This window comes from Lynx rufus, unplaced genomic scaffold (genome assembly GCF_022079265.1).
Source record: "Lynx rufus isolate CCGP_SWC_20201006 ecotype Redwood Valley unplaced genomic scaffold, mLynRuf1.p SCAF_17, whole genome shotgun sequence".
Taxonomy (NCBI): Eukaryota; Metazoa; Chordata; class Mammalia; order Carnivora; family Felidae; genus Lynx; species Lynx rufus.
In genome coordinates this window covers 3,268,354-3,284,560 of record NW_025814831.1, presented here as the reverse complement: position 1 = coordinate 3,284,560, position 16,207 = coordinate 3,268,354, and the positions used below count along the sequence as shown (strand labels likewise).

At 39.1% G+C, this 16,207-nt stretch overlaps 1 protein-coding gene across 5 annotated transcripts in view; it reads left to right on the top strand.

Moving 5' to 3' along the window:
- The window catches only part of MARK3 (microtubule affinity regulating kinase 3), a 113,663-nt gene that overhangs the window by 19,601 nt on the left and 77,855 nt on the right, over positions 1-16,207 (top strand). For all 5 annotated transcript variants that reach the window (XM_047080022.1, XM_047080019.1, XM_047080017.1 and 2 more), the window contains exon 2: positions 3,481-3,672. In XM_047080022.1, coding sequence (XP_046935978.1) covers positions 3,481-3,672 — 192 coding nt within the window. The remainder of the gene's footprint in view (positions 1-3,480; positions 3,673-16,207) is intronic.

Sequence of the window (16,207 nt, the reverse complement as noted above, 5' to 3'; positions counted from 1 at the left end):
AAAAACCCTTATGCATGAAATAATTGGCTAATAGTAAAGAATTCAGAATTATTTGGTTAATTGTTTAGTACAGCACATTGAGTGGTATAAGATTAGAAACTTTTTTCTTTTTTTCTTAATTTTTTTTTTTTTAGTTTATTTATTTATTGAGAGAGAGAGAGAGAGAGTAGGAGAGGGACAGAGAGAGAAGGAGAGAGAGAGAGAATCCCAAGCAGGCTCCATGGTGTCGGCACAAAGCCTGACGCAGGGCCTGAACTCATTAACTGAGCTCATGACCTGAGCTGAAACCAAGAATCGGATGCTTAACTGACTGAGCCACCCAGGCTCCCCTAGAAACAATTTTTCTTTAGGGCCATTGATAGAAGCATGGGATGAATAAAATGAAAGCCAAGTAGAAGCTCTAGTAACTGTTACAGGGCTGTATCAACACTAACATAAGAAGCAGTAAGAAAAATAAATGGGGAATGCATTCTATTTTATGTTATACATACTAGCTCTTGAAAATGTGTCCATATGTAAGAACCATATAATTTAAGTTATTATATGACCAAGACACAAATTAGAATATATCTTAGACACACATACACCCCCCCAAAAATAATCTTTAATTTTTTTAACATAGTTAAATATGGTTCCAGGTTTGCTTTTCTATCTTTCTGGTAAAGCACAAACCTGAAATTTGAGATGCCTACTTAAGAAATCAGGTTTAACTAGAAAAAGACACTACTGGAAAACTATATGCCAGTATATCCCTGATAAATAATTTGTGTCTGTTTTGAGAGAATTTTTTTTAAGTTAAATACATTAGATTTCCCCCCCCCCAAATTTTTATTTAAATTCTAGCTAGTTAACATATAGTATAATGCTGGTTTCAGGAGTAGAATTTAGTGATTCCTCATTTACATATAACACCCAGTGCTCATCACAAGTGCCCTCCTTAATACCCATCACCCATTTAGCCCATCCACTACCCACCTTCCTCCATCAGCCCTCAGTTTGTTTGCTCTATTGTTAAAAGTCTCTTATGGCTTGCTTTTCTCCCTTTTTTTCCCCCTTCCAATATATTCATCTGTTTTGTTTCCTAAATCCCACATGAGTGAAATCACGTGAGCCCAATGTGGGGCTCGTGAGTTCATGACCTGAGCAGAAGTTGGAGGCTCAACCGACTGAGCCACCCAGGCGCCTCAGGATTTCATTCTTTTTGATGGCCGAGTTAGATTTATTTATTTATTTATTTTAATTTTTTTTAACGTTTATTTATTTTTGAGAGAGAGAGAGACAGAGCACGTGCATGGGAGGGGCAGAGAGAGAAGGAGACAGAATCTGAAGCAGGCTCCAGGCTCTGAGCTGTCAGCACAGAGCCCGATGGAGGGCTCAAACTCACAAACTGTGAGGTCATGACCTGAGCCGAAGTCGGAGGCTTAACTGACTGAGCCACCCAGGCACCCCAGATTTATTTTTTAAAGATTTTATTTTTAAGTAATCTCTACACAATTTGGGGCTCAAACTCACAACCTTGAGATCAAGAGTAGTGTGCTCTTCCCACTGAGCTAGCCGGGCACCCCCCCCCCCCCCAGATTTTTTAATTTAAGGACTTTATGTAAGGAAACACCAAACTAACTATACTGAGTTTAACCCTATTGTAGTTTAACAAATTACAGTTCAACAGATATTTCAAATTTACAGATACTACAATTTAAATATACTGAAGTTTAGTATACTTTACTAAATATACTAAGTTTAACCCTATTGTAATTTAACAAATTACAATTTAACAGATATTACAAATTTAACAGATATTTAAATCTGTTGTATGAGTTTATAATCTAACAGGGAAATGCAGGTTTCTTTTGGCTTTGTATTATGATTGTTTATTTGCATAAGTGTATTAGTTCAGGTTGCGTTATGCTGTAGTAACATACACAATCAAAATCTTAGTGGTTTAACACAGTAAAAACCCTTGTTTAAACAGTTTGCCTGAGGGCTTGTTGGCTCTATGAAGATTGATCTCCCTGTCCAGGATAATTTGGCCCTGAGGGCTTCTGTCTTTGGGCAATGCTTAGGATTCAGGAGAGCAAAAGATGGCTGAAGTCAAGCACTGACAAATAATGCTTTTGCATGGGAATGACATGTCATTTTCATTTGTATGTCATTGGCTAAACTTAGGGACATGGCTGGGCCAACTCAAATGAGGGAAGAGGGTCTGAGTTCCTCTGTGAAATCAGTGGGATCCTCCACAAACTCAGAAGCAAAAGAGCTAATGTGGTGGCTAATAGTATTGTCCACAACAAAGTAGCATAATATAGATAGATACAAAGTACCCCTGGAACCCAAAGGAGAAGAAAAAGAAACTGATTAGATGCAAGAAAAGTCACAGGAGGCTTCAAAAAGATGGTGACAAATGATCCAAACATGAGGGGATGAGTAGGAATCTTAGGTTTGAAGAGAAGAAAGGGCATTCAAATTGAGGGACTAGGACCATCCTAGAGAAGAGTGGATGATATAGCCAGAAAGGAGGAATGGATTAGATCACACAAGGCCTTGAATTCATTTAGCATTCATTCAGCAACAATGTATTGCACAGCTACTCTGTGTCAGTCACTGCTCCCAAGTTCTAGGAATATCTGATAATGAACAAAACAGACAAAAATCCTTGTCCTCCTGAAGGTTATGATGCTAAGAAATTACTCTTTAATTATAAGTCGATTGGGGAGTAAGAGTAACATAAGCAAAGGTACAAACTTTGGATGCCTATGAATCTTAAGATTCTTTTAATATTCCTATTTTATGTGTAATAGAAGACAGTTGACTTGGATGTAAGTTAATGTTTTCTCCATTTAACTGTGTCTCACGCTAGAAAACTTAATGTATGAAAAGCTGAATTTACAAAACATGTAAATTAGAAAATACATTTACATTACACAAGCTTTTTTAAACCAAATTGTGGCTAGTACAATTTTAGTGACTGTATTTTTGTTGTGTAAATAGTAAAACCACTTGATACATACCTCGCTCGCTCGGCGGGACAGGACTTTGTTTTATATACTGCCGTGTTCCAGTTCCTAAATTATATTCTCTTTGGATTTCTCACTAAGTAGTGATGTGGCAGTGAATAAATCACAAAAGTATCCTCATCTGGTGAAGGATCATATGTGCTGGTGCATTTAATAGCTATGGAAAAGTTACATTCTTTATGATTATAAGGCAGCCTTGTTACTCCTATTTTATGTTACAACCACATACAAAAAATATCTCATTTGCTTCTGAACACCCACTTCAACCCTTGATGATATTTTTCTTCTTGGCATTTGCTTGTTTTCCTCATAAATTTATATCGTGGGCAAATTCCTTTAAAGTGCTAGATACGTTAGGATTAAAATTAAAGCAGTGGTGTTTTGTTTCTTCAACTAGGGGCTCTTAAAACTTGGCAGGTACCATGTGTTCTCTCATTTCCTTATTTTTATGTATGTTATATTGTAGCACACGTCACATGGAGATGGGCGGCAAGAAGTTACCTCTCGCACTGGGCGCTCTGGAGCTCGGTGTAGAAACTCTATAGCTTCCTGTGCAGATGAACAACCTCACATCGGAAACTACAGACTGTTGAAAACAATCGGCAAGGGGAATTTTGCAAAAGTGAAATTGGCAAGACACATCCTTACAGGAAGAGAGGTAAATATTAAGTTTAATTTCTGTTATGATACTTGCTTTGTTCAGTTCCATGTGAGAGAGGAAGAGAATGTATATATTACTTGAGCTAATTTCTGAGCTAATTAAATACTGTTTTTAAGAACAAGAAACTTACATACTAATTTTCTGGGAGTTCCTTTGCTTTCTCATGTCTTTAAATGTAGTATTACATTGAGTGTTCGAATTGGCTTTTGCCAAAGTGGGTAGTGTTTTGTTCTAAGAACTGCCACCAGATTAATATTCTTTCTGCCACCAGAATAAAAATTGTTTGGAACTTAATGTATAAGCTCACAGTACTTGGAAATCATGAGTGTTGTCTGTTTTTATAGATTTTATGACCAAGAAGTTTCTTCATTTCACCAAAGAAACTTTTCTCATAGCCTAGGTTTGATTGGCTGTTGTACAGGAAGGCATATGCTTTCCTAACTTTTGTGATGATTGGCTTTCTGCTCAACTGCATTCTGTATTTATCAAAAATACACCTGTTAAAACTCCTGAATTGACTCCCTCCACATGTTCCACATGTGCAATACAGAACCTGTTTTGCTTCTTCGACTTCCTGCATTTAGGTCTCTATGTCTGCTATTTCCTCTGCCTGAAATGCACTTCACACTTTTGTGTAGCAACCACTTCTTCTGGGAAGGAGTCGTTGATGGACTCCCTTTTCCCAGGTATGGGACTCAGGTTAAAATTCCTGATACTTCCCCTCAGATAGCACAGTTTACATTTATGGGAACTGCTTATTCACCCATCTTCCCTCTCTGGTCTGTAGGGCAGATAGCCGTACTTAACAGCGTTTGGCACATAGTAGGTGCTTAGTAAATATATGTTGAATGATTGTAATGATACTTCATTATTTCATTTTATTTTTTTTTTTTTAATGTTTGTTTATTTTTGAGAGAGAGACAGAACGTGAGCGGGGGAGGGGCAGAGAGAGAGGGAGACACAGAATCCAAAGAAGCGGGCTTCAGGCTCTGAGCTGTCAGCAGAGAGCCCGATGTGGGGCTGGAACTCGTGAACCATGAGATAATGACCTGAGCTGAAGTTGGACGCTTAACCGACTGAGCCACCCAGGTGCCCCTGTAATGATACTTTTGAAGGAAGCTTTTTAAAGAAATGCTTTCCCTGTACCAGAGCCTCCTGATAGATATGCCATGACAGCATTACCGACGTGTCATGGCATTGATGCCCACAGCCCACCATGCCCGGGGCTGCTGGAGCAGGGCCAGGGGCGAGTCATTCGTCTGGAAGCAGCTTCTGCTGCAGTGTGCCCTCCAGATATTCCCGTTTTCCATGAGTGCTGGGAGCTGAAGAAGGCTGGAAGCCCAGGTCCACACTAACTGGAATATTAAGTACAGACTTGAACCAAAAGTTTGCCTGTTCACGTTCCATCTCAACTTGGTGACAAATCCATGGTCAGTACTCCTTGTTATGAAGATCCCTGGGCTGCTTTTCGAGTCCATGAACAGCATGAGCGGAGGAGGGTCTTGCCTTGCTGTCCCTGAGCAGAGCTTTCTGAAACTCAAGACTTCTTGAGTTTAGTCCCCACAACTCTGTGGTTGCTTGGCCAGTTTCCTCACATGGGCAGATGGTGGGTTGGAAGAGGAATGGGCCAGACAGACCCTCTCACTTTTTCCTTAGCTGTAGTTTGGCCTACTGTATTTACATCTGGTAGGTTCTCTTGCCAAAAAAGCTTGAATCTGACTAGCAGAGTGACTTAATTTAAAGTTTTTCTTCTTTTTTTTTTTTTTTTTTTTTAACTTTGAATTAAACTATTTTAGGGGCGCCTGGGTGGCTCAGTTGGTTGAGCGACCGACTTCGGCTCAGGTCATGATCTCACGGTTTGTGAGTTCAAGCCCCGCGTCGGGCTCTGTGCTGACAGCTCAGAGCCTGGAGCCCGCTTTGGATTCTGTGTCTCCCTCTCTCTCTGCCCCTCCCCTCTCATGCTCTATCTCTCTGTGTCTCAGAAATAAATAAACGTTAAAAAAATTAAAATAAATAAAATAAAATAAACTATTTTACTCGATCCCCACCCTCTTACTGTAGGTATCACCCAGAATCCTAGAAAATGTAATATTTATATTTCTATAGTCTGGAAATTCATTATGTAGGAAGTACAAGTTCCTTGAAATTTCTCTTCTCAAAGAGGATCACTTGTTTGGTGTAGATTCTCACAGTATTTTATATAGATACTAACTTTTTGTTTATTTTAACAAAAAGAGACTCATGGATATAATGGTAACTTTTTTTTTTTTTTTTATAATGGTAACTTTCTTAGCAACATATCTGATTGTGTCTGGATCTTAGTGCTCATAGATCTGACACATTCTATCTTACACATGTGTGCTGTTGCTGTGGTTTATCCCTGTTAGTGGGCCTTGAGTGGTTTCTGATTTTTTGCTACTGTAAACATCTGCAGTGAAAGTTTCTTAACTCTCTACTCTGCTTAAGTGTTTCTGTGGGATAAATTCCTACAAGTGGATATCCAGGTCAAAAAGGATGAATATTTGATATTGTAATAGGTACTGGTGAATTGCTTTTGAGAAAATTTTACAGCATTTTATTATCCTATCAAAGTGAATGAAAGTATCCATTTTTCTGCACCCTTACTAATACTACATAGATCATTTTTATCTGATGGACAAAAAAAAATGTATTTTTTTGCAAGCTTCTTTTTGGTAACAGATTGATATTTTCATGTATTTTTGTCATTCATATTTTCTTTTTAAAATAAGTTTCCTATTTGTGTCCTTTATCCATTTTTCTTTTCCCGTTTAAATCTTAATGATTTAAACCTGTTATGTGTTTCATATATCAGTCTGATCTGTCTGGGTTTCATGTCTAATCTGAGTTTCATGACTTGGTAAGAAAGGTTTAGTTACTTTGCCCCGAGATTTAAAAAATGGCTCTGTATCTTCTTCAGATAGTCCTGTGGATCCCATTTGAATGTTTAATTCATTTGGTATATATTTTGGGGGATTGGTATGAAGTGTAGGGCTTTAATTTTTCTTCCCCCATGTGGTGTATCACTTGTCCTGGGATCATCTGTTCTTTCCCCCAGTTGAAGATACCTGCTTTATCACTTACCAAATTCCCGTATATGTCTTTTGGTTAATGTCTGCTCTATTTATTTAGTCTTGTACCCATACTACGGTAATTTTATTATGGCAGCTTTGAATTGTACGTTTTGATGTTTTAGAGTAGGTTAAGTGCTCTGAGGATTATTCTTTTTTTTTTTATTTTTTATTTTTTTTAATTTATATCCAAATTAGGTAGCATATAGTACAACAGTGATTTCAAGATTAGATTCCTTAGTGCCCCTGACTCATTTAGCCCATCCCCCCTCTCACCACCCCTCCCATAACCCTCAGTTCTCCATATTTATGAGTCTCTTCTGTTTTGTTCCCCTCCCTGTTTTTTTTATTATTTTTGTTTCCCTTCCCTTATGTTCATCTGTTTTGTCTCTTGAAGTCCTCATACGAGTGAAGTCATATGATTTTTGTCTTTCTTTGACTAATTTCACTTAGCATAATACCCTCTGGTTCCATCCACCTAGTTGCAAATGGCAAGATTTCATTCTTTCTGATTGTCAAGTAATACTCCATTGTATATATATACCACATCTTCTTTATCCATTCATCCATTGGTGGACATTTAGGCCCTTTCCATACTTTGGCTATTATTGATAGTGCTGCTGTAAACATGGGGGTGCCTGTGTCCCTTCGAAACAGCACATCCCACACTGTATCCCGTGGATAAATGCCTAGTAGTGCAATTGTTGGGTTGTAGGGTAGTTCTATTTTTAGTTTTTGGAGGAACCTCCATACTGTTTTCCAGAGTGGCTGCACCATCTTGCATTCCCACGGATTATTATTTTTTAAAAACTTCATATCTCTTATTGCCATTTGCTGTGTTAAATGAACTTTAGAATCAAGATGCCATGTTCCAAAAATAGTCTTAGTGGAAATTCGGTAAGATCAATTTTGATAGGAATTAACTGAATTTGTAAGCTGATCTGGGGGAAATTTGCTATTTTATGATACCAAACCTTTCTATACAGGAATATGAAATGTGTCTCAATTTTGTTTTCAGAGTTTGTAATTTTTTTCCTCTAAGTTTTTGCATAATTCTTTTTCAAGGGGGTTAGAAATAAATTTTATTGAGTAGGTGAATAGTTTTACATAATTCTTAAGTTCATTCCAGGGTATTTAAAAATTTTTTTGCTGTTGTGAATGGAATTTTTTCCTTAGTTGTTAAGGAAATGCTGTAACATTTGTATAACATCTTGTATCTGGGCACCTTTTGAACTCTCATTTTGGACATCAAAATTAAGCAAGTTTTTGCTATTTTTTAAATTATACATCTTTTTCCTTTGACGTACAGTCTTCTGAATTGTAACAGTTGTATAGATTTATGTTGCCACCATGTAATGAAGATACAGAAGGGTAGCTACAGGGAGCTGTCAGGCCAAACTGTTTTTTAAAGGATGGGCAAAATACCAACATGTTTATCAATTAATGGGGATAATCTGACAGAAAGGGAAGATGGTGCTATCAGAGAGATATTTGAGTGAATGAGAGGAGATAGTGGAGGCGTTGGCCTTGATGTGGACAGTTGTTCCATAGAAACAGGAGAAAGATAGAGGATACTCGTATAGGTACAGGTGAGGGGCTCTATATGGTGGTATGGGAGCCTGTGGAAGTTTTCTTCTCATCACAGCTATTTTTTCAGTAAAATGGAAAGCAAAATCATCAGCTAACAGTGTGATTATCAAGGAGACAGGAGGTGTTAGACATGTGAGAGGTTATAGTAATTACCAGGCAAGCAGGAGAGTGAACGGACTAGAAGAATTGCCAGGCAGCCTTAAGGCTTCCCTGAAGTTAGCGATCATGGATTCAAAGTGGGAATAGGCACCGTGGCTGGAAGTTACTCTCCAGCAACATCCAGGTACCCCAGACACAAGCCTGGCATTTGTAGATGGTTGGGGTTTTTGTCACACTAAGTGTAGTGAAATGGGAACAGAACAAGGGCATTGATTTGGAATATCTAAGGGAATGATTACAATGAAGGACTACAGATTTGAATAGGAAATAACTTGAGTGGGAAGACAATCCATAAGAAGATGGTGGGACCAGTGGATTATGGATCCTGGTGAGTTCAAATAGTTACTGGAGTTCTAATTTTTTTTGTTTATTTATTTTGAGAGAGACAGAGACAGTGCAAATGGGGGAGGGGCAGAGAGAGAGCTAATCCCAAGCAGGCTCTGCACTACTAGTGCAAAGTCAGATGTGGGGTGTGAACCCATGAAGCCGTGAGATCATGACCTGAGCTGAAACCAGGAGTCGGACACTTAACCCACAGAGCCACCCAGGGGTCTCAGTTATTGTTTAGAGTTCTAGATTGAGTGGGTGGGAACCATAGAGGAGGTGATTAGAAAGTGGGAAACTCAAAGTTAAGGTCATAAAGAGATTTCATATCTTGGTAGTTGCAGAGGTTAGAGTATAACAATGTAAGTGGCTTAAGTATGTGACTTTTTCTTCCCCTCTCTAGAAGCTTTTTAGACTCTTCACATTTATCCTTGCTGTTCAGAAATTTCACAGTGAGGTACCAAGGAGTTGGTCTTCATTCATTGTTCTTGGCTGCTTATTGGACCCTTTCAATTTGGAGATTCTTGTCTTTCAGTTCTGGAGAATTGTCTCATTTTATTTATTATTTAAAAGTCTTTATTCTGTAATTCTTATTAATCAGAGATTAGTAAGATCTCTTGGAAAAGAACCTTGATTTTTTTCTGGGGAAAAAAAAATTCTCTGTGTTTCTATTTTATTTTCTGGGGGATGTCTTTAATTTCATTTTCCCAGCTTTCTGTTAAATTTGTGTGTATGTGTGTCCCTATGTATGCCCTCTTCCTCCTCCCAGCTTTCTTGTGCACTGATTATTTGTCTGTATAGCATCCATTTGTGGGGTCATGAATGCCATTTCTTCTGTTAACTCCCTGTGAGGATAGTAAAGACTTTCCTCTTTTTTTTTTTTTTTTTTTTTTTTTTTTTAAATAGAATTTGCTCCCTGCACTGTATCTCTTTTCTCTGGGATTCTTTCTTGGTAACTGTCTTTCATACAGAGACTTTCTTTGGAATCTGGTAATCTTTGGTTATCTGTTTGTATTTAAGTTGGAGCCTTCAGAAGCTGATCAGAAGCTGAGTTTGCATGCATAGGATATGTTTGACCACAGAGCTTTCCTTTTGGAAGTTGTCTGGTGCTTTTATTGGAGGACCCCAGTCTTTAGATCTCTTCTCGTGGGGCCATTTCGTTTCTTTAAATGAGAATCCTCTCTTCTGCCTGGGAGGAGCTGGTGGTCCAACCCCTTTGTGGCAGTCTGACCCTTCATTTTCCATTTCATGTCCATGCCTCATTCCTGTCCTCTGCTGGGCCCATTCACCTTGAGTCCAGAACCTCATCATCTTCTCCACAGAATAAATCTGCAGCCTCTAAAGAACCAGTGGTTAAAAAAAAAAAGTAAAAGGAACCAGTGGTTATTGGCTGGGTTGGGGAGCAGTAGACATTGTGTATACAGACTTTTGACCTTGTAATTAGCCCTACTAGTAGCTCCAATGTTGCTTGTGGTTTCTCAGAACCTCCTAAGTTTGAAGCCCATCTGGAGCCCTTTGGGCAAATCATGTTGTTTCTGGTTACAGTTTTCTCTGTTCTCTTTCAGAAAATTATTGAACTATCTTTTCCACTATTGTCTTCTCAACCTGTTACTGTGCACTTGTGCCTTTGTGCCTTGACTGTCGTTAACCTCCTCACATCTGTGTCCTGCCTCCTGCACTGAAGGAGCCAGAAGGGGAAAATTGGATCTGGAGCCTCGTTTATCATTTGTCATTGATTGTAAGAATGATAAAACCATAGTACTTCATCCTGGGATGTGTTCCACTTCTTGCGACTTTAGATTAATGGTCATATATTTTAGTCACAACTTTTTGTGTGGGTGAAGATGGCCTTCGGAGAGTTGGAAGAGGAAAAAAATACCACAGTGACCATATTCTGAATACCATTTTTATTTTTGTATATTCTCCATATTTATATGCATGTTTTTCAATATATTTTTGGTCATAATTTTGTATCCTGGGCCTTGTCCCTCAGAATTTCCTCCAAAGCAGTTTTCCAGGCCTCCACATGGTCCTCCGAGTAGGCTTAGTGGCTGTGCACAGCTGCGCTGGGGAGAACAGTCCTTCTGCTCCTTGTGCCTCAGGTTGCCTTTAGACCTCTCAATGCGAGGACTCCCCAGAAGTGTTTGTTTACGTGGGTTATATATATTGATATTTACTGTACTAGAAGTTAACACTAAAAAAGTTCAAGTATTTATTAATTCACTTAAAGTAATGACAGACCTATTATATTTAATATAAATAACATTTTTATGAAAAGAGACTCTATTGTTCAAAGCTAGTTATTGAGAAGAGTGACATTGTTTTAATTTTTGCAAATCTCTTTAGTATCTGGCTTAATATAAGGTAGCTGGATTTTTCATACATTCTTCTGCATTCAAATTGCGCCCGTATACTGTTTCAGTTGAAGTTTATGAAGAAAATCTAACCTCATACAGAAACGGTAGCTAGAAGAGAGGAGTATCTTAATTCTTCTTTGGGATGATTGCAAATATTGTTCTCTGATACTATGCTAAAACTCAACAAGTAGGAATTTGGTGGCAGGAGGGGGCATGATTAATTGAACATGTATTCAAAACAACTGTAGTGACTGCCAAAAAGTGTTAATACCCAGAACAATTTGCTTCAGTTGGAAATGAATAGTAGTAGATCTAGAAGCGAGCAAGCAAGCAGAAGGGCAAAAGAGCCTCGTATTCCAATAACAGGTATAACTGAAAAGTATAAAGATGGTCATCTGGCTTTTAGTATAATCTGAAGGTGGAGTATTTACAGTTAGTGTGCAGAAAAAGAGAAAAGCCTCGCCTAACCCAATTTGTACAAATTAAGAATCACTTAATCACACAGTTGTTACACTCTTTTATTATAAAATGTATATAACAAAACTACAGTCTTAACCATTTTAAGTGTACAGTTCAGTGGCATTAAGTACAATTGCATTGTTGTGCAACCGTCACCACCACCCATCTCTAGGACAGATATGGTTGATCTTATTTGTAAATTCACCTACTCACTACAGTTTGTAATTCCAGAATCAATACTTGTGGTGCTTTTGCAGTATTTGTGGACATGCACAAAGCATCAAAAAGTTTGAATTGCCCAATGTGTGCATCCCCAGTTGAGCTCCAACAAGGTGATGATGTTCTCTGCCTTGTTTCAGCTTTCGTACTATAAACAAATGCTCTTTTTTGTGGTCTGTGTAGTCCGTGTTTTTTGCATTTTTGTGCTTTTTGTTGTCAACTTTGCTGTTTAAAATGGCCCCCATGAGTTGGCCTGAAGTACTAGCCAGTGTTTTGTGGGTTTTTTATTTTATTTTTTGAGAGACAGAGCATGAGTGGGGGAGGGGCAGAGAGAGAGGGAGACAGAATCCGAAGCAGGCTCCAGGCTCCAAGCTGTCAGCATAGAGCCCGACACAGGGCTCGAACCCAGGAACTGTGAGATCATGTCCCAAGCTGAAGTTTGATGCTTAACCGACTGAGCTACCCAGGTGTCCCCTGGCCAGTGTTTCTAAGTGCAAGGCTGTGTTGTGCCTGATAAAGAAAACACATATGTTAGATAAGCCTCATTCAGATGTGAATTAAATTCTGCTGTTGGCTGAGAATTCTATGTTAACGAATCAATGATATGTAGTAAATAAGGTGTCCTTAAAGAGAAACACACATAAAACAAGGTTATATTGATCAGTTGGTGAAAATTTTTATGATCCGGGGCCCAAAGGAGCCTAACCCTGTATTTCTTCTAGGAACAGTGCTTCCAGTATTTGCTGATTCAGTGTTCACAGTGGCTTTATAGAACATAATTACCATACCCGACAATAATCAACTGTCTCTGTTTTTGAAAAAGAAGACTCAGTTATCTGGTGTTTTCCCTGAACAGATACATGGAGAAGGGTATTAGGGAAAGTCATAGGCTTTCCTTGTATATCTGATGGTTTTTGATTCACTGTTAATGTTTTCAAGAGGGGAGCACTAGGAAGCAAACTGAGAGCCCTCTACATAGGATGGGGTTTATGGAAGCTGCTGGTCAAGTGCCCAGCTTAGCTTCCAGGTAGCCAGTAGGAAAGTTGCTCTTATATAGCTTGGGACCTTCCACATACACAGCACAAAGTGATTTCCTCAGTTAAGTTTTTCATGGATTGTAGCCTTCTTTGAGTACACCCTAGGCTTGTATGCACCCTGCCACATGTGCTTCAGATTTTTATTTTCCAGAAATTGTTTAAAGTCGCTTGTATACTGATGGTACCTCTCTCATTCTCTTTGCCATTATTTGTCATTATTTTTTAGCTGGGCCATCAGGTGGGAGAAGAGAGAAATGTATATGATGCTATCTTTAACCAAATGTCTCATTATGGTTATGAAAAATCATTTAGTTATTTATTTTGAGGGGGGCAGGGGCGGGGGGGGAGGGAGAAAGAGAGAGAATCCCAAGCAGGCTCCGTGCTGTCAGCACAGAGCCCACTGCAGGACTTGAACTCATGCACCATGAGATCATGACCTGAGGAAAAATCAAGAGTCAGATGCTTAACTGACTGAGCCACCCAGGTGCCCCACATCTGCTTACTTATTCAAGTTATATATTACACAGTTTATTTATTTATTTATTTTTTTAATTTTTTTTTCAATGTTTATTTATTTTGGGGACAGAGAGAGACAGAGCATGAACGGGGGAGGGGCAGAGAGAGAGGGAGACACAGAATCGGAAGCAGGCTCCAGGCTCTGAGCCATCAGCCCAGAGCCTGACGCGGGGCTCGAACTCACGGACCGTGAGATCGTGACCTGGCTGAAGTCGGACGCTTAACCGACTGCACCACCCAGGTGCCCCAATATATTACACAGTTTAAAGAGTACAGGCTTGTTTAAAAAAAAGTGTCCCTTGATCCCCCACCTCCATTCCCTACTCTTCCAAGATAGTCACTTTTCAGTCTTCTAAACGGATTCCTTTTTTTTTTTTTAAGTTTTACTTTTAATTCCAGTTAGTTAACATTCAGTGTTATAGTAGTTTTCGGTGTACAATATAAACTGATTCTTTAGGTTTTACTACTATATCTTTAACATGCTTTTATTCTTTAAAAATTGTTTTTATTGAAGTATAGTTGACACATAGCATGCTCTTATTTTTCAGTTTTAAACGTTACCTACTGTTTTTTTCATTATGGTTATTTAGAGTCGTGATTGACTTTTTAAAAAATAAACTCTTTATTGAAATACAACACACATCCAGAAAAAGTGCCCACATTGTAAGTGTACACCTTGATGAATTAGCACAAAGTAAGCACATTTGCATAACCACGACCCAGGGCAAAACTATACTATGACTTGAACTCCGGAAGCTTCCCTTCTATCGTCTAATTACCTGTCTGCCCTTCTTTCCCAAGGTGACCACTATCCTGACTTCTAGCACCGTAGATATTTTTTTTTTCTTAACATTGTATTAATGGAATCATGGTATATATTTTGTGTTTGCCTCTTTCACTGCACTTTATGTTTGTGACATTCTTCCATGTGTTGTGCCTTATGTTTTAATTTGGAGTTTTATTTTGTAGTCAGGTACTGTAGTTGTTTGGCTTGGTGTTCATTGCTATGGACTGAATTGTGTCTTTCAATATCATATATTAAATCCTAACCCCCTGTGTATTTGGAGATAGGGCTTTTGTGGAAGTAGTTAGGTTAAATTAGGTCACAAAGGTAGGGTCCTGATCCAGTAGGTTAAGTGTCCTTATAGGAAGAGACACCAGAGAGCTTGGCTCCTCTCTACCATGTAAGGACACTGTGAGAAGGGAGCCATCTGCAAGCCCAGAGGAGAAACCTCACCAGGAACTGACTGTGTTGGTCAGACTCTGATCTTAGACTTCAGCCTCCTAATCTGTGAGAAAAGAAATTTCTGTTGTTTAAGCCATTCAGCCTATGCCATTTTTGCTATGGCAGCCTGAGCTGACTAATAATTCATCCTTCTGGGCTACTGCATTCTCTTAAAGGACTTGGGATTCTTTTTTTGCCTGCTCTTTTAGTGTTTGTGGATGCTTTTATGCATGTCGGGAGCAGGATATTGGGGCCTTTTGACCAGTAGAAAATTGACAGGAAGTGGAAGATAAGGATATTTATTTCTCTGGTCGGTGTTTGCTATAGGTTTGTGGGGCCAGCTAGGGTGACATATCTTGGGGAAGTCCTTCTCATGTATGAGCTGTCTTTATCCCTATTTTGTAATTTTCCACTTTGTTTCTGGCATCAGGGTGAAAAATGGAATTTCCCAGAACTTTACACAACAAGTGGCAGGGACACTCCTCTTTCCTCGCCTAGTGAACTCCCTTGGCTTTTGCTGTGCATGCCCTCCCCCACCCCAACCCCCCCCCAAAAAAACCTCCAGAAAACTCCATGTCCTTGGGTGGGTGGGTGGGTGGGTGGGTGTGTGTGTGTGTGTGTGTGTGTGTGTGTGTGTGTGTGGTCTTCTCTACAGTCTCTATCTTTCTCAGGCACCTGGTGATGCCCCCGCAATTGCCTTTTTTATTGACCTCAAGGTCAGAACTCTCCTGCAGGCTCCAGCTCTGGGCCAAGGTTATTTTGGTAGTTGAGTCATCCCAGCAAGGAGCTGGAAAGGAAGAGGGGATTAGGAACTTCCCCCTCAGGCTTCATTGCCACACATACACCATCATGTTAAATGACAGTGTTTCACTCTAGGACACTTACTTTTAATAAAATGACTCTCTTCTACAGTTTGATTTAGCTGAATGAGACATATTTTTGCTCCTGTTTTTGCTTTAAATACTATTTGAATAGCAGTATTTGAAAAAGAAAATGCTTAACAGAATCTTTAGAGTAAAAGACAGATACTGAACAGAGCCAAAAGTGGCTAGTGATCAAGAGTCTGGTCGTGAGAATAGAAACCAGGTCTCAGAAGATCAGAGGGAAGAAGAACCAGAAAGGCAGCGTATGTGCTAGATCTGGCCATGAGAAGGGGGAGGAAAACAGAATGGTGGCCAGAAAAGAATAGTATGATTTCTTTGGAAATTGGGAGATCTATAGATGCCACACAAAATTACTTATGAAAGTAAAATTCGAATAAAATTAATTAATTAAACTTTAAAATAATGTAATTTTTATGGGGCACCTGGGTGACTCAGTCAGTTGTGTCTGACTTCGGCTCAGGTCTTGATCTCATGGTTTGTGTGTTCAAGCCCTGCGTCAGGCTCTGTGCTGACAGCTGGGAGCCTGGAGCCTGCTTCGGATTCTGTGTCTCCCTCTCTCTCTGCCCCTCTCCCTCCTGTGCTCTGCCTCACTCTTCTTTCTCTCTCAAAAATAAATATTAACCAAAAAAAAAATAATGTAATTTTATTTATTTTTTATTTTTTTTCAACGTTT